Source organism: Lepidochelys olivacea, assembly GCF_965140295.1.
Source record: "Lepidochelys olivacea isolate rLepOli2 genome assembly, chromosome: 1".
Lineage (NCBI taxonomy): Eukaryota > Metazoa > Chordata > Testudines > Cheloniidae > Lepidochelys > Lepidochelys olivacea.
The window spans coordinates 7,359,198-7,378,614 of record NC_140411.1 but is presented as its reverse complement, the minus strand read 5'-3'; the positions used below and the strand labels follow the sequence as shown (position 1 = coordinate 7,378,614).

Below are 19,417 nucleotides of genomic sequence, written 5' to 3'. Positions count from 1 at the left end.
GATTCTTGGGGGTCAGATTGTTTCACTGGGAGCATTTGATAAGGGAAAGTGAATAGAACCCAGTTCTGATCGAATTTACACATGTAAATCTGGAGTGATGCTGTTGAAATCAATGTTATTGAATTAAACACCTACCCCAAATAATTTGTCCCATGTGCTCAAAAGAGGCAATGGCATAATTTGAACTCTCAGGAGTGGAGAAAATTATAGATAGATCAATAGATCGATAGATAATGAGGCAAAAACCCCACATTTATGAATAGCTTCAATGCAGACAAAAAAATACGGCTGTTTTAACAATGCAATTGCCATGTGTTTACACACATGTCAAGATACAATGGGCCACACTTGGAATTGGAGGGCCAGAAAGGGTATAATTGGGAAGGTCACAACTGTAAAATCACAGAGTACTGAAGTAGGCTACAGAACTCCCAGCCACAAGATATAAATGTGGCCAAGAGCTTAGCAGGATTCAAAGAGGGACTGGATGGGTATATGTGTAAACAGAAAATTCAATTACCATGATCAGGATTGATTGAAAAATGGTAGGAAGGGCTGTAAACCTTCAAGATTTATACCACAATATATGTCTAATTAGTGCTTGTCAGGGGGAAACTTTCCCTGGGTTCAGGTTATCTCATAGCTGCCTCTTGCAGGGCTTTTTCCACCTTCTTCTGAAGGATGTGGAATTGGCCACTGGATACAGGGCTAGATGGACCACAGGTTTCATCCAAACCGTCAATCCCTATCTTGCTATTGGTGCCGTATATCCAAGACTATTTTTTCGCTCTCTAGACTTGCATTGAGAGCAGAAAAATGTCTTCTTAAATATCATCTGTTCTTTTTCCTTTTAGAAAGGAAAGTTCAATACTCCTTGGACCTCCCCAGTTCATTATGTCACCTCTCAATGATACCATATTCAAATCTGCAATGTTCCTTCTTACCGGGCTACCAGGTCAGGAAGACATTCATCTCTGGATCTCTATTCCCTTCTGCTTCATGTATGCTGTTTCATTAGTAGGAAATTCAGTCATTCTGTTCATTGTAAAAACAGATTCAAGCCTCCATGAGCCCATGTACATTTTCCTTTCTATGTTGGCCGTTACAGACCTTGGCTTATCGATATCCACCACACCGACAATACTGGGCATATACTTGTTTAACTCTAGGGAGATCAGCTTCAATGCCTGTTTTGCCCAGCTGTTCTTCATCCACTCACTTCAGTGCATTGAATCCTCCCTGCTTTTGTTGATGGCCTTTGACCGCTTCATCGCGATCCGTGACCCACTGAGATATGCTTCCATCTTAACCCTGCCAAGAACAGCCAAGATGGGACTGGTGTTTGTGCTAAGAGGGGTGGCTGTAATACTCCCACTCCCCTTTCTCCTGAAACATTTCCAATACTGTCGAGCCAATATCCTTTCCCATTCCTATTGCCTGCACCAGGAGGTCATGATGATGGCTTGTTCTGATATCAGAATCAACAGCATCTACGGTTTGTTTACTACACTCTTAACGATGGGGTTGGACTCGCTGCTCATCTTCCTCGCATATGTGATGATCATCAAAACAGTATTAAGTGTTGTTTCCCACACGGAGTGCCTCAGGGCCCTCAACACCTGCGTCTCCCACCTCTGTGCCGTCCTGCTCTTCTACACGCCAGAGATCGGCCTGTCTGTGATACACAGATTCGGGAAGGACTCTTCTCCCATACTTCAGATCCTCCTGGGCTATATCTCCCTCTTGGTCCCGCCCCTGATGAACCCAATCGTGTACAGCGTGAAAAGCAAACATCTTCGTGTGAGGATAATCAGGGCCTTCATTAAGTGAATGGTCAATTCATCATCAGGGTCCAGCACTGGTGACATGGGAGACAGAAAAAAAAGGACCTCCTATTCCAGCCGAGACCCTTACATCCAAGATGACATGAGCTACTTATCTCCACACTGTAGAGAGAGGTTCCCCTGGGGTCTAAGGTCTGGAACAAAGGTAGAGGATTGTGCCCACCTCCTGGTGAGGAAGGACAGTGTACTGGGCAAAGGAGATTAGAAATCACTGTTTTCGTTGACAGCCCAGGGACCGGTGGGATGTTGGCCTATAAAGAGCAGTATTGGTGGTGACTGCAAGCTCACTATATCTGTCGATAAAGTCAATAAAAGGAAGGGATGTGGATGCTGTTTCCTGTTACACCTGGCCTGTCACTCTCCCAGCTCACATTAAACATCCAGGGGCCATGAAAAAAGGCACAGAGCTGTTCTGTGGTCACAATTTTGGCCCTTAATGAGCACTCCGGGTGCTGTGTGAACCATGGGGGCTGCACCAGCTGTGGACAGCGTCTATTCAAGGGGCACAGACACCCACCCTTCCCCTAAGGCCTCAGCCAGGTGCTTGTGACTGAGTCGTGTCAGAGACATGATTAATGCAGAAACCCCAGGAGAAGCCATGGAGACATATTTGTCCGCCCTCCCACCCCCGACCGTTGATGTATCTGCACACCACACACCTGCTCGGCCCTCTCCCCACCAAGGCAGAGCAGAGCTGCATGTGTGAGTGAGGGTCTGACACACAGGAGTCCTGGCACGAGACTCAGGCCGAGATTCCCTCCTACTCCCCTTTGTTTTCCTGCTCCATCTGCTTGGGAATTTGTGGAAATGGGATTCATCTCCCTCACAGAGGTACAGCTAGCTCCTATCCCAACCCTGACCCAACCCCTGCCTCCTTCTTCCCCCTTGATGCCCCACTCTCTGCTCCTCCTCTTCCCCTGAGACCCCACCCTCTGCCACATCTCTTCCGCCAACACTCCAACCTCTGCTTCTACTCTTTACCCAAAGCTCTTCCCTCTCTCCAGGCAAGAAGCCAGAGTTGAACCATGGTAAGAGACACAGGGAAACTAGGCTGGGTGCCACAGATTCTTCCCCAAAGAATGTAACTAGGGCTGATTTTGTTCCTGTAACTCCAGAGCAAAGCCTGTCTCACTCAGATTGTAATGATACATTAGATAGGTGAGTGTAGAAGTGTGACAGCTGCCTGGTATTTTAAAACCATTTTACATGAGAACATAAGAATGGGCATACTGGGTCAGACCAAAGGTCAATCTAGCCCAGCATCCTGCCTTCTGACAGTGGCCAATGCCAGGTGCCCCAGAGGGAATGAACAGAACAGGGAATCATCAAGTGATCCATCCCCTGTCACTCCTTCCCAGCTTCTGGCTACCAGAGGTTATGGAAACCATCCCTGCCCATCCTGGCTAATAGCCATTGATGGACCTATCCTCCATGAATTTACATAGTTCTTTTTTGAACCCTGTTATAATCTTGACCTTCACAATATCCTATAGCAAGGAGTTCCATAGGTTATCTGCATGTTGTATGAAGAAATACTTCATTTAATTTGTTTTAAACCTCCTGCCTATTAATTTCATTCGCTGACCACTATAAATAACACCTTCTTATTTACTTTCTCCACACCAGTCATGATTTTAAAGACCTCTACCATAACCCCCTTTAGTCGTCTCTTTTCCAAGCTGAAACATCCGTCTTGTTAATGTCTCCTCATACAGAAGCCATTCCATAACTCTAATAATTTTGTAGCCCTTTTCTGAAACTTTTTTCCGTTCCAATATATCTTATTTGAGATGGGGTGACCACATCTGCATGCAGTATTCAAAGTGTGGGCGTACCATGGATTCATACAGAGAAAATATGATATTTTATGATATATTATCTATCCCTTTCTCAATGATTCCCAATATTCTGTTTGGGGTTTTTTTGACTACCCCTGCACGTTGAGTGGATGTTTTCAGAGAACTACCCACAACGACATCAAGATCTCTTTCTTGTGTGGTAACACCCAATTTAAATCCAATCATTTTATATTTATCAACCCTGTTTTTTATCTGCCATTTTGTTGCCCAGTCACCCAGTTCTGTAGCTCTTTGCAGTCTGCCCTGGAGTTAACTATCTTGAGCAATTTTGTGTCATCTGCAAGTTTTGCCACCTCATTGTTTACCCCTTTTTCTTGATCATTTATGGATATGTTGAATAGGACTGGTCCCAGTATAGACCTTCTCGGGGATACCACTATTTACCTCTCTCCATTCTGAAATTTGACCATTTATTCTGTGACGGGTTTGGTCACAGAGACCCCCTTGGGACTGTTACCTGATGTGCCTCTGAGCCCATTTCCTCTGCCACTTTGGGACTCCAGAACCCTGTCTTGTTGAGTCAGGGACGCTAAGCTGCTGCAACACAGACCCAGGGTCTGACCCACACCCCCAAAGCTGCAGACTTAACTGAAAACAGCTTAACAAGTGCTCCTGTCTCTAGCACCCAGGCACCCAGTTCCCAATGCAGTCCAACCCCCAAATACATCTGTTTTACTCCGTATAAAGCTTATACACCCTCTATAACACTGATAGAGAGAGATGCACAGCTGTTTGCTCCCCCACGTATTAATCACCTACTCTGGTTATTTAATAAACAAAAGTGATTTTATTCATTATAAACAGTAGGATTTAAGTGGTTGCAAGTAATAACAGACAGAACAAAGTAAGTTCCCAAGCAAAATAAAATAAAACACACAAATCTAAGCCTAATACATTATGAAACTGATTACAGATTATTCTCAGCCTCCGAGATGTTCCAATAAGCATCTTTCACAGACGACACTCCTTTCAAGTCTGGGCCCAATCCTTTCTCCTGGTACACTCCTTGTTCCAGCTCAGATGGTAGTTAGGGGATTTCTCATGAGTGCATTCCCTTTGTTCTGTGCCACCCCCTTATATGGCTTTGGCACAAGGCAGGAATCTTTTGTCTCTCTGGGTCCCCACCCCTCCTTCTAAATGGAAAAGCACCAGGTTTAAGATGGATTCCAGTACCAGGTGACACGGTCACATGTCCTGTGAGACCCCAAGCCTTCATTGTCCTGGCCTGACTCACAGGAAGGCTTGCAAGTAAACAGAGCCATTTACAACCAGTTGTCCTTGTTGATGGGAGCCATCAAGATTCCAAACCACCATTAATGGCTCACACTTTGCATCATTACAATAAGACCTCCGAGTTATATTTCATATGTAACCCTTCTGCCCGTCAGAGTTGGCAGCAACAAGGGCCGGATTCAATATCTAGGGGATCCATTCCAATAACACAATGCAAACCGGCTCGAGCCCCCACCCAGTGACCTGGGACAAATATATACCACCCCCGCTGGGCGCCTCCAAGAGGCAATACTTCCCCTCTCGCAAGCACATAGTCTGAGTGTAGCAAAAGTCTTTTAATAACAGAGAGAAACAATGTGGCATTATGTTGGGGAAACACCACCAACAGGATTCATAACACAACCCATGAGCAAAAAAAAACCCACCCCAGGCAAATTGGGGCATGCCCTTTTCCCTTTGGTTCTTGAGTCCAGCAACCCCAAATCACCCAAAGTCCCAAAAGTCCAATGCCCCAAAAGTCTCTGTCCCTGGTCAGGGCAGCCCCAGAGTTCGAAAGTTTATCTGCGGAGCTTTACCTCCCAACCTGGGTGGAAATGGGACGGGGGTAAGAGGCACCTTACGTGATCTGAAGCTGACCGCCCCATAGCGGCGCTCCACTCCGCCAGCCGCCCCACAAACTCCTTCGCTCAGCTGCGCTCCGCCAGCCGCCCCACGAACTCCTTCGCTCAGCTGCGCTCCGCCAGCCGTCCCACGAACTCCTTTGCTCAGCTGTGCTCCGCTCCGCTCCGCCAGCCATCCCATGAACTCCTTCGCTCAGCTGCGCTCCGCTCCGCCAGCCGCCCCACAAACTCCTTCACTCAGCTCCACGGCCCACAAGCAGCTCCTGCCATCCACACACTGCACCACGTCGAACTGCTTCACCAGCCGTCCCGCAAACTGCTCCACAATATATCTTCTGGCTCCCCCACTACTTAACACAACACTCAGTGATTTCAGCTCTTAGGTGAATTCAGCTTATAATAGGGGAGCCCCAGTGCTGGTGCACTGTCAGCCCAAAGTGAGCTCAGCAGCCTATAACTAGACTTCTAATGAAATCAAAATTAGCTCTGATATTCCACAGTAGAGAGAGGAGGAAGTGCAATTAGCATGTAAGGCCCTCACCAAGGGGCCCATGCCACCAAGTATTAATACTTGTCCCCAGCCTCTCTCCATTCACACAGTTTTGGAACCCATGACCCTTGCCTAGTGAGTGCTACTTAGTTGATGGTGAATCCCTCCATCATAACAAAAGGCCACGTACAGTTCCAAGCACAGTTCCCATAATCAGGGTAATAACAATTTATTCTTCCTGCCCCAATAACAGAGACACTGGGGATCCCACAGCAGCCAAAGTGACCATTTAGGCAGCTATGGCCTCATTCTAGGCGTGGTGGGTGTGCCTATGCAAATGAGATCGGCCCCTGAAGTTCTTTTCCACAACTTGCCACACCTCACCACCAGATGTCAGGGTGGAGCTCATCCTGACACTGCTTACACATATTTCTAGTTTCAGATACAAGAATGATAATTTATACAAATAGGATAACCACAGTCAGTAGATTATAAGCTTTGTATTGATACCTTACAAAAGACCTTTTGCAGCAAGCATATTCCAGTTACATTATATTCACACTCAGAAGCATATTTTCATAAACTCATATGGAGTACAAGGTCACACCCATTTTCGAGATCACTTATGGATATGTTGAATAGGACTGGTCCCAGGATAGAGCCCCTCGGGGATACCACTATTTACCTCTCTCCATTCTGAAAATTGACCATTTCTTCCTAACCTTTGCAAAAAGAAAAGGAGTACTTGTGACACCTTAGAGACTAACCAATATATTTGAGCATAAGCTTTTGTGAGCTACAGCTCACTTCATCGGATGCATACTGTGGAAAATACAGAAGATATTTTTATACACACAGACTATGAAAAAATGGGTGTTTATCACTACAAAAAGTTTTCTCTCCCCCCACCCCACTCTGCTGCTGGTAATAGCTTATCTAAAGTGATCACTCTCCTTACAATGTGTATGATAATCAAGGTGGGCCATTTCCAGCACAAATCCAGGTTTTCTCCCCAGCCCCCACCTCCCAAACCCACTCTCCTTTTGGTAATAGCTTATCTAAAGTGATCACTCTCTTTTCAATAAAAAGAAAAGGAGTACTTGTGGCACCTTAGAGACTAACCAATTTATTAAAGCATAAGCTTTCGTGAGCTACAGGTCACTTCATCAGATGCATATCGTGGAAACTGCTGCAGACTTTATATATACACAGAGAATATGAACCAATACCTCCTCGCACCCCACTGTCCTGCTGGTAAAAGCTTATCTAAAGTGATCATCAGGTGGGCCATTTCCAGCACAAATCCAGGTTTTCTCACCCTCCACCCCCCCACACAAATTCACTCTCCTGCTGGTGATAGCCCATCCAAGTGACAACTCTTTACACAATGTGCATGACAATCAAGTTGGGCTATTTCCTGCACAAATCCAGGTTTTCTCACATCCCCCCCACCCCCATACACACACAGACTCACTCTCCTGCTGGTAATAGCTCATCCAGACTGACCACTCTTCAAGTTTAAATCCAAGTTAAACCAGAACATCTGGGGGGGGGGGGTAGGAAAAAACAAGAGGAAACAGGCTAGCCTGTTTTTTCCTACCCCCCCCCCCCAGATGTTCTGGTTTAACTTGGATTTAAGCTTGAAGAGTGGTCAGTCTGGATGAGCTATTACCAGCAGGAGAGTGAGTCTGTGTGTGTATGGGGGTGGGGGGGATGTGAGAAAACCTGGATTTGTGCAGGAAATAGCCCAACTTGATTGTCATGCACATTGTGTAAAGAGTTGTCACTTGGATGGGCTATCACCAGCAGGAGAGTGAATTTGTGTGGGGGGGTGGAGGGTGAGAAAACCTGGATTTGTGCTGGAAATGGCCCACCTGATGATCACTTTAGATAAGCTTTTACCAGCAGGACAGTGGGGTGCGAGGAGGTATTGGTTCATATTCTCTGTGTATATATATAGTCTGCAGCAGTTTCCACGATATGCATCTGATGAAGTGAGCTGTAGCTCACGAAAGCTTATGCTCTAATAAATTGGTTAGTCTCTAAGGTGCCACAAGTACTCCTTTTCTTTTTGCGAATACAGACTAACACGGCTGTTACTCTGAAACCTCTCTTTTCAATGTGTATGATAATCAAGGTCGGCCATTTCCAGCACAAATCCAGGTTTTCTCCCCCCCAACTCCACTCTCCTGTTGGAAATAGCTTATCTAAAGTGATCACTCTCCTTGTTTCCTATCTTTAACCAGTTACCAATCCATGAGAGGAACTTCCCTCTGATCCCATGACACCTTGCTTTGCTTAAGAGCCTTTGGTGAGGGATCTTGTCAAAGGCTTTGAAGATCTAAATACATTATATGCATTGGATCTCCCTTGTCCACATGATTTCTGAGCCCCTCACAGAATTCTAATATATTGGTGAGGCATGACTTTAGACCCTATGACATTCCAAATCTCTCCTCAGAAATCCACTCCCTACCCCTCACTGTCACCCATGAAATCCAGTATTTCTGCCACAAATAAGGTGCTGTAATCATGGGGATCCCAGAAGCCACCTGTCACAGGAGGCTGTGGTCAGAGGCCTTTTAAAAACAAATGTCAGGGGCCTTGCTCTCTGGAACCCTGACTCAGCCCTGATCTTAGACTATCTGAGCACCTTGAATGTATTTATCCTCCTGCCATCACTGTGAGGCAGGGCCGGGATATTATCCACCAGAGACAGCCAATGGTTTGCCAATAGAGGGAATTAAACCCAGCTATTTTGAGTCACAGAGCAGTGCCCACACCACAGAACCAGCCTTCCAGCTGTCTGATTGTTGACAGGCCCAGATGGCTTCTCTGCTGCACCTGCAGAGCACCCCCTCCCTGCCATGCTGCAGAGAGCAGGGATGGCATGGAGCCAGTTACAGTGGTTTGATGTGTTGGCCTGTTCTCTCCTGGCCTCAGTGGAAGTTAGAGCAGCCTGGGGGCTGGGCTGACCTCCACCTGATTTTAATGGCTTCCAAGAGCACAGCACACTCTGGCCATGTCCCTGCAGATGGGGGCCACACCAGAGTGCTCCTTTGTGCCTTGAGGTGGCCCTGCAGGCACCCTGCCCTTCCCTCTAAGGTCCTTGCAATGACTTACTCTGAGCCTGGAATATTTAAAACAAGGGTTCCTTTTGTGGGGTCACATTTATTCAGTCTTCTCCAAAACACAAGGTCTCCTACCCTCCAACTTCTCCCTCCTCCATTACCCAGGAACACCCTAGCACCCTTGTTGGTGGTGTCTGCATTGCTTCTGACTTCCTGCAACCCTTTTTCCCCTGAGCCCCTGTCATAAATATAAAGGGAAGGGTAAACCCCTTTAAAATCCCTCCTGGCCAGAGGAAAAATCCTCTCACCTGTAAAGGGTTAAGAAGCTAAAGGTAACCTCGCTGGCACCTGACCAAAATGACCAATGAGGAGACAAGATACATTCAAAAGCTGGGAGGAGGGAGAAAAACAAAGGGTCTGGGGCTGTCTGTATGCTGCTTTTGCTGGGGACAGAACAGGAATGGAGTTTTAGAACTTTTAGTAAGTAATCTAGCTAGGTATGTGTTAGATTACAATTTCTTTAAATGGCTGAGAAAAGAGCTGTGCTGAATAGAATGACTATTCCTGTCTGTGTGTCCTTTTTGTAACTTAAGGTTTTGCCTAGAGGGATTCTCTATGTTTTGAATCTAATTACCCTGTAAGGTATCTACCGTCCTGATTTTACAGAGGTGATTTCTTTACTTCTATTAAAAGTCTTCTTGTAAGAAAACTGAATGCTTTTTCATTGTCCTCAGATCCAAGGGTTTGGGTCTGTGGTCACCTATGCAAATTGATGAGGATTTTTACCAAACCTTCCCCAGGAAGTGGTGTGCAAGGGTTGGGAGGATTTTGGGGGGAAAGACATGTCCAAACTACATTTCCCAGTAAACCCAGATAAAGTTTGGTGGTGGCAGTAGAAATCCAAGGGCAAAGGGTAAAATTAATTTGTACCTTGGGGAAGTTTATGATTTTCTGGTTATGGTTGTGCTTTCTGTCTGCATGTATCATTTTTGTATTTGAAGGTATGACTATTGTCTCTATACCTGGATTTCAAATGTTTGCTCCTGGGGTGATGCCCACAAAGTAGTTAGCTTGCAATTTTTGGAGGGAATATTCAAATTAACGGCTCATCAAGACATACTTAACTGAAAATGGACCCTGGGAGACGCCCATCTACAATGAATGGACTGTCCTGCAAACGTAGTGTCAGGGTATGGGTAATGATTTCGTGCTGTGACTAAGCAAAATTACGGATGGAGATGTGAATTGCAAATGTGATTCCAAACCCCAAATTTTCACCTGTCATTCTCCACTAGCTGTGCTGAGGGCTTTGTTTGAATCAGTGGGTTTTCCTCCACATATCAGATGCTATAAAAGGCTATAAAAGGAAACACCTCCAGTTTGCTTCTTTCCTGCTCAAACCTCTAGACTATAAACTTATACTAATGGGAGCATTCTAACCAATGGACTGAGGTCCTTCCAATGATTTGGAAGCAACCAGAGACTTATCAAGGCAACAGCTTATTCCAACACTGCTACAAGCCTGAAATAAGAACTTCCCATGTAGTGTACGTATTTGACTCCTTTAACCAATTTTAACTCTCACCTTTCTTTCTGTTTGTAAATAAACCTTTAGACTTTAGATACCAAAGGATTGGCATCACCATGATTTTTGGGTAAGATCTGAGTTATATGTTGACCTGGGTGTGCGGCTGGTCCATTGGGATCAGAAGCACCTGTCATTACATTAAATTGTTTTAAAAAAAACACACATCTTTAAATCTAGTGTTTTGATGGGGATATAAGGACTGAATTATCTAAGGAACCTGCTTTTATGACTTCTTGTTAGCCAGTGTGGTGAAACGGAAGTTAACTTTGTGTTCCTGGTTCAGTATATCACATGGGAGAATAATCACCAGTTTTGGGGTCTGTCTGCCTTATTTCTCAGCAGTTTGTCCTGAATTTGGTATTTGCAGTTGTGACCCACAAAAGCAGGGTTACAGCTACCCCGGGAGCGCAGGCTGCTGTGAGGATTTCCAGATACTCCATCTTCTCTGGAGATGCATCCTGATGGGCAGACACATAGGCTGGGGCATTTTCTTGTCTCCCAAGTCCCCTGCCCAGGGCAGGTGGAGAATATGGGGCTCCTCACAGGGGCTCTGGCTCCCTGAGCAACAATTTCCATGGCCCAGCTCTGGCTTCTGGCCTAGACGGGGGTTGGGGGGAAACCTTGGTGGAAGAGGAGGAGCAGAGAGTGGGGCCACCAAGGGGAGGAAGCGGGGCAGGGGTGGGGTCACCAAGGGGACGGGGCTCCTGGCCTGTGGCCTGCTTTTGCCTTTTGAAAAGGTGGTCACCCTATACTGAATGGTCTGGGTTTGGATAGGAGCTAGCTGGGTCTGAGTTGAGGCCATTTTCTACAGTTTTGCATTGCTGGGGCAGCACAAATGGAGCGGATGGGGAGGGAACCTAGGCCTGGGTCTCTTACCAGGACTCCTGTGTGTCCGACCACTACTCACACATGCAGTTCTGCCCTGCCTCAGTGGGGAGTGGACTGAGCAGGTGTGCTGTGTGTAAAGCCGTGATTGGAGGGGTTGCCTGAATGGCTTCTCCTGGTGCTCCAGCACTAATCATGTCTCTGACACCACACAGTCACTAGCAGCTGCCTGAGTGTGCAGGGGAAGACTGAGTGTCCGTGCCCTTTGAATAGCCCCTGTTCCCAGCTGGTGCAGCACCCACGGGTCATGCTGCACCCAGAGCTCTCAGGAAGGGCCAGGACTGCGAATGTAGAACAGCTCTGCAGCTTTTTTCATAGCCGTTGGATGTTTAGCCAGAGACGGGACAGGGACAGTCCATGTGTAATGGGAAACATCATCCACACCCCTTCTCCTTATTGACTATTGACATGAATTGTGAGGTCGGAGCAGCCACCAAAACGGCTCTTTGTGGGCCAACATCCCACCGATCCCCTGGCTCTCCACAAACAGTCAATTTGTAAATGCTGCTGCCTGCCTTGGTCTCCCTCCCCGAGGGCCCTGTCCTCCTTCAGCATCCCTGTCTCCGCTCACAAGCCTTAGATCCCGTCTGAACCTGTCTGCAGAGTTGAGATCAGAAGCTCATGTCATCTCAGATGTAAGGGTGCAGGGTAGACTAGTTGGCCCATGCTTTTCGTCTCCCATGTCACCGGAGCCAGGTGGTGAACTGACCCTTCACTTGATGAACACCCTGATTATCCTCACACGCAAGTGTTTGCTTTTCACGCTGTACACAATTGGGTTCATAAGCAGTGGGAGAAGCAGGGAGATGTAGCCCAGGAGAATCTGAAGTAAGGGAGAAGAGCCCTTCCCAAATCTGTGTATCACAGACAAGCTGATCTCTGGTGTGTAGAAGAGCAGGACAGCGCAGAGGTGGGAGACGCAGGTGTTCAGGGCCCTCAGGCACTCCTCGTGGGACGCGATGCTCAGCACTGTTTTGAGGATCATCACATAAGAGAGGAAGATGAGCAGCGAGTCCAGCCCCATTGTTAAGAGTTTAGTAAACAATCCATAGATGCTGTTGACTGTGATATCCGAACAAGCCATCTTCATGACCTCCTGGTACAGGCAGTAAGAATGGGAAAGTACATTGGCTCGAGAGTATCGGAACTGTTTCAGGAGAAAGGGAAGTGGAAGTATTATAACCATCGCTCTTAGCACAGCCATCAGTCCCATCTTGGCTATTCTCGGTGGGGTTAAGATGGAAGCATATCTTAGTGGGTTATGGATTGCAGTGAATCGGTCAAAGGCCATCAGCAACAGCACTGAGGATTCAATGCACTGAAGCAAGTGGATGAAGAACAGCTGGGCTAAACAGGCATCGAGGCTGATCTCCCTAGAGTTAAACAAATATATTCCCAGTATTGTCGGTATGGTGGTTATCGAAATGCCAAGGTCTGTGATGGCCAACATGGAAAGGAAAATGTACATGGGCTCATGGAGGCTTGGATCTGTTTTTACAATGAACAGAATGACTGAATTTCCTACTACTGAAATAACATACATGAAGCAGAAGGAGATAGAAATCCAGAGATGTGCATCTCCATTACACGGTAGCCCGGTGAGAAGGAATATTACAGAATTTAATTTGGTTTCATTGACAGCAGACATATTGTACTGGGCAGGTGCAAGGAATTCTGAAATGCCCTTCCTAAAAGAAAAATAAGAGGAGATTAGATGATATTTAGCAAGAAGTCATTCTGCTCTCAGTGCACGTTTACAGACTCCCAGAGCTCAAGGTAGATAAGCAAATCAGATTAATCAGACTGGATCAGACTTGTAGTCCATCTCCCCCAGTAATCAGTGGCTATGTCCAGATGCTTCAGAGGAAGATGGAAGATGCCCTGAAATAGGCAGCTATGAGATAAACTGCTCCCAGGGAGTTTTCCCCTGACACCCACTAGTTAGACATATTTTGTGGTGTAAATCTCCAAAACCTTTCTAAAACAATCCTGTCTACTGTAATTGGATTTTCTGGTTACTCAGTCCCTCTTTGGATCCTGCTAAGTTCTGCAGCCTACTTGAGCACAGTATGATTTTACCACTGTGATCTTAGAACATGAGAACATAGGGATGGCCATACTAGGTGAAATTAACGGTCCATCTAGCCCAGTATCCTGTCTTCGACAGTGGCTTGTGCCAGGTGCCCCAGAGGGAATGAACAAAACAGGTCATCATCAAGTGATCCATTGTCCATGAATTTATGTAGTTCTCTTTTGAACCCTGTTACACCCTTCACACAGACAGCCTTTCTGGCCCTGCACTTCTGAGTGTGGCTCCTTGTATCATGGCATGTGTGTAAATACATGGCACGTGCATGGTGAAAACGGTCATTGGATTTATCTGTCCTGCACTGAAGCTATTTATAAATGCATGTCATTGCCTCATTGTATGCCCTTTTTTATTTTCTCCACTACTGGGAGTCCAAATTGTGCTACTGCCTCTTTGCAGTACATGGGATAAATTCTTATGGACAAGTTCTAAATTTGATAACAGTGACATCAACAGCCACATGCCAGACTTTCATGTGTAAATTCAATCAGTACCAGGCTCTACTAACTCACCCTTACCAAATTCCAGTGATACACTCTGACCCCCAAGAATCCCTACATGAGAAGCTGAAATGCTTTGCCCGGCCAATATTGACGGAATCCAGAGACTTCGATCATCTTACAGGCTTCTCTTTATCCTCACATGACCTGCATACTCTCCCCCTGCAAGGGTCGGTAGTTATCTGGCAAGTTACAAGCTAACATAGACAGTTACTGCAGCAGGGTTGGCGTCACACATGAGTGAATACTGCAATCACTGGTTTTGCACTAATGTCCTGTTGAGTGTACAAGTTATTTTAGTGATGCTCGTGTAAGAGATGATGGACATAAATTACATATAAACACTATTACAGTCCCCTTTCCTGCGCCTTTGCTCTATTCTGCTAAATAACAAACCACTGGTTCTGCTCTCTCATGACTTTGAAATTGCTTTTGCTGATTAAATTTCCAGGAGAAAATAATCCTGATTTGATTTGGAAACTAGTCTCTGATATTTTGTGGGGTCTTCTCTAACTCAGCCCCTGGCAGGATCGGGCCCAGAGCACATGGCACCTCTAGAAAATGAAACCCTGGAGAAATCCTGACTCGGGGCATCAGGGTTTTGACACTCTGAGCTCGCTTTGAATGTCAGGTTTCTCTGTAGCTTGAAGAGCCCACTGTGGAGCATGAGAAGTTGTAGGGGAGGGGTGCCCAACCTACCTAGCGTTGCCTGCCCTCCAGCCCCATCACTGAGTCACCTCGACAGCCCAGCTGAGTCCTCTGAAACCGCACAGAACTTTGACACATGTAAACAGCTTGTAGTCTTTCCCCTTCACTTTGCATTTTAAAGACAGTGAAAGCTGCCAACACACCCAATTCCTGCAAGAAGGGGAGTTGCTGAGACCAGAGATCTTCACCTTAAAGGAGAAGGAGTCATCGGAGAGCTGAAACAGGCAGCAGGCAGTATCTCTTCAGATAGGGAGGCAGGTGTCTTTATGAAGCATGCCGGCACAGTCCCTTGCGGGACACTTAGCCATCAGGGAACCTCCGCTGCTTGGCTTTATGTGCACCAGCTGTAACCTTCGTCATGGCCAATGGCAAACTGCAGGAGGCCAAATCACAAGGGACGTGTGGTGATGCTGCCCAAGTGGACTGCAGCACCTGCTCTGCCGCAGGATCTATTACTGGAATCTGGGCTTGTCATCACTGTTCATGTGGTGTTGATTAGTCACATGGCTCCCTTCGGAACACCAGGTTGTAACGATGATGCTGTCGCAGCTGTGATCTTGCTGAAATTAATAATAATAATAATTAATAATACTATTGACAAGCCAAGGGTGCAGGCCAGGGAATGGAGAATCCACAATGCTCCATACATGGAAATTACCCTTGGATTGTTATTGCCCTGGGAGGTTGTGGAATCTCCATCACTGGAGATTTTTAAGAGTATGTTAGTCAAATCCCTGTCAGGAATGGTCTAGATAATACTTAGTCCTGCCATGAGCTCAGTGGTCTAGACTGGAAGGGACCTCAAGAGGTCATCTAGTCCTACAATTTTCCCTGAGGAATAACTGGGGGACCCAGGATCTGGAGATCCCAAAGTTATTCACAGATTTCAGTGATCCTCTGATAGCTTGGCCCACCCATGCATAATCTCTGGGTCTCCACACCTGCTCTAGGACCCTCTCCAGCTACCCGCTAGCACAGGCTCATCAGAGATGTGCTACCAGGGCCTGTCACAGCAGCCACTGCCTGCAGGATCTGCTGAACGGGTGTTGTACAGAGTGGAGGTAGCTGCACCGAGATGGGAAGGCTGGTTAGAGTAGCAGAGGGGCATAATACTCCAGCCGTAGACTGGTCAGGAGATTTGAACCATTCCCTGAGTGTGTTGTACAGAGTGGAGGTAGCTGCACCGAGATGGGAAGGCTGGTTAGAGTAGCAGAGGGGCATAATACTCCAGCCGTAGACTGGTCAGGAGATTTGAACCATTCCCTGAGTGTGTTGTACAGAGTGGAGGTAGCTGCACCGAGATGGGAAGGCTGGTTAGAGTAGCAGAGGGGCATAATACTCCAGCCGTAGACTGGTCAGGAGATTTGAACCATTCCCTGAGTGCAGCCATAGACTCCATCACTGCAACCTTCATTGACGTTATAAGGACGAGGCAGATGAAAAGGCTCCAGTTTCTCTTGGGGATCCAGGCAGCTGCAGCCGAGCACTATCATGGCAGCTGAGCTTTCAGAGAAAAATGATCCAGAGAAAACTCACCCCAAAAACGGGTGAAAAGGGAAAAAAATAGTTTTGATCAAAAAATTTTTTGTGTTTGTGTGTTGGGGGTGAGGGGGGGAGAAGACTCTCTGTCTTCCAGCCCAGCTCTAGCCCATGAGCCTCTGTGACTCCTGCTATAGGACCACACCCCTAGATGGCAGCAATTGTCCCCCATCAGCCTCCCACACTCAGCACTCTCTGGACATCTGCTAGGGTGGCTACGCCAACTCTATTACAGAGGGATCCCATGGAAAAGGCTTGTGTGCCGCAGCCCATCCATCAGTGGAAAAAATTAAGAGCATAAGAAAGTCCATATTGGGTCTCACCAATGCTCCATCTAGCCCAGTGTCCTGTCTTCTGTCAGGGGATGGTGCAGTTGCTTCAGAAGGAAAAAAAAACAAAATGGGGCAATTATTGAGTCATTCGTCCCCTTTCCTCTGCTCCCACCTTCTGGCAATCAGAGGTTTAGAGACACGCAGAGCATGGGGTTGTGTCCCTGAGCATCTTGGCTAACTGCTATTGATGGACCTATCCTCCATGAACGTATCTAAATCCCTTTTGTATGGTATGTTTGTTTGAAACCTGCTGTCTAGTAACTTCATTGGGTGACCCTTCGTTCATGTGAAGGGGTAAATAACACTCCCTTATTCACTATCTGCACATCACTCATGATTCTCTAGACCTCTGCCATATCCCCCCTTAGCCATCTCTTTTCCAAGATGAACAGCCCCAGTCTTTTTAATCTCTCTTTATATGAAAGCTCTTCCATACCCCTAAACATTTTTGTTGCCATTCTCTGTACTTTTTCCAATTCATAGAATCATAGAACCATAGAAGATTAGGGTTAGAAGAGACCTCAGGAGGTCATCTAGTCCAACCCCATGCTCAAAGCAGGACCATCAGCAACTAAATGATCCCAGCCAGGGCTTTGTCAAGCCAGGTCTAAAAACCTCTAAGGATGGAAATGTCACCACCTCCCTAGGTAACCCATTTCTTCTCTGTATTTTTTTCAAATTCAAATATTTATATTTTTGAGATGTGGAAACCAGAACTACACCCAGTATTCAAGATGATATTTTCTGTTTTATTATCTGTCCCTTCCTAATGGTTTCCAATATTCTATTAGCTTTTTGATTGCCACTGTACATTGATAGAATATTTTCAGAGAACTATCCACAATGACTCCATGATCACTTTCTTGAGTGGTAAGAGCTAATTTTGATCCCATCATTTTGTATGTATTGTTGGGATTATGTTTTCCAGTGTGTATTAGTTTGCACTTCTCAGCACTGAACTTCATCTGCTATTTTGTTGCCCAGTCACCCAGTTTTGGAAGATCCCTTCGTAACTCTTTGTAATCTGCTTAGACCTTATTTATATTGAATAGTTTTGTATCATCTGCAAATTTTACCACCTGACTGTTTACTCCCTTTTCCAGGCCTTTTATACATACTTTGACCTGGTGTGTCTAGGTTAGCCGTCACTGGAAATGCCCAGGTCAGGGCAGGCTGCAAAAGAGACCTCAGATGCTTCCAAGACTGGTGGGTAAAACTAAAGTTAAACTCCCCACCCAGTCACAAACTGTGCTTCTGATCCCCCACACTGGTTATCAAGATGCAAAAAAGAAATCACACAGCTCCCTTTTATTCCATTTCAGTTTCTGTCTCCCAATCAACACCTAGGTCCAGAACAGTGAGATGTTGTTTAAGAAACTTATACAAGGTGTTCTTCTGACCCCAAGGGCCCTGCCACGTTATCAAGTCAGTATAGGTTTGGATCTTACCCAAAATACCATGCTGCCTTTAGTGTCTAAAACTAAAGGTTTATTATAAAGAAAGAACAAGAAGAGAGATATTAAATGCAAAAACAGTCACATACATACAAAGACTTCAAAATCCATCAGGTTCCTAACTGTATTGGTGAGTTTGCTGGCTTCAAAAAGTCGCCCTGGAAAACATTCACAGATTGGATGGGTCATTCAGTCTTTTGTTCAAAGCTTATTTTGTAGAAAAATTACTCCAGAGATTAGAAGAAGCAGGAATGAAGACAAGAAGCCGGAGTGAAGACAAAATGGAGACGATGCAGCTGATCTTTATAGTCTTTTGCCATGTGGCTTGACTTCTTTTGTTCCAGACACAAGCTGCCCAGCACATGAACTGCAAGCCTTAGATTTCTGTCCATAGGTATGTCCCTGCATGTCTTGCTGTGTAATAAGGTGTATTCCTTCCCTTCTCTCAATGTGTCAGTTGTATAGCTGATACCCCTTGATGGGCCATCAAGCTGCCTAGGCAGTGCTAATGCCAATCTCTCTGGGGGTGTCACCCAGACGCACAGCATATATCTTACACAGTGCAACTGTCATAACTCATTGCAATTTTACAATATTGGTATTCATAATATTCTAAAGTGCCTCCCAAATTCCATACCTTGTCACCAATATGTGGAACAGCACTGGTCTGAGTACAGATCTCTGTGGGACCCCACTATTTACCTCTCTCCATTCTGAAAACTGACCTTTTGTCTGAAAACTGACCTTTCCTACCCGTTGTCTCCTATCTTTCAACCAGTTAGTGATCCAGGAGAAAACATTCCTTCTTCTCCCATGACTGCTTACTTTTCTTAAGAGCCTTTGGTGAGGGACTTTGTGAAAGGCTTTCTGAAAATCTAAGTACACTATATCCACTGGAATCCTCTTTTCCACATGCTTGTTGACCCCCTCAATGAATTCTAGTAGATTGGTGAGGCATGATTTCCCCATACAAAAACCATATTGACTCTTCGCCAACAAATTATGTTCATCTATGTGTCTGACAATTTTGTTCTTTACTATAGTTTCAACCAATTTTCCTGATACTGAAGCCAGGCTTACTGGCCTGTATTGCCGGGTTTGACTCCAAAACTTTTTTTTTTTAAATTAGCATCACATTAGCTGTTTGCCAGGCATCTGGTACAGAGGCTTATTTAAGCCATAGATCACTACTGCAGTTAGTAGTT

The 19,417-nt window shown here is 45.9% G+C and overlaps 2 protein-coding genes across 2 annotated transcripts in view; one reads left to right on the top strand and one right to left on the bottom strand.

Annotated features, from left to right (window-relative positions):
• Positions 1-894: 894 nt before the first annotated feature.
• On the top strand, positions 895-1,830 carry LOC311513524 (olfactory receptor 51G2-like; the record flags this gene model as incomplete). Its single annotated transcript, XM_084615416.1, has 1 exon — positions 895-1,830. The coding sequence occupies one exon, from the start codon at positions 895-897 to the stop codon at positions 1,828-1,830; it is 936 nt and encodes a 311-aa protein (XP_084471542.1).
• A 10,472-nt stretch (positions 1,831-12,302) lies between these two features.
• Positions 12,303-19,417, bottom strand: part of LOC311513771 (olfactory receptor 51G2-like) — a gene marked incomplete at both ends in the record, with an annotated part of 350,119 nt that continues 343,004 nt past the window's right edge. Inside the window, one exon of the mRNA XM_084615853.1 lies at positions 12,303-13,115. Coding sequence (XP_084471979.1) covers positions 12,303-13,115 — 813 coding nt within the window. The remainder of the gene's footprint in view (positions 13,116-19,417) is intronic.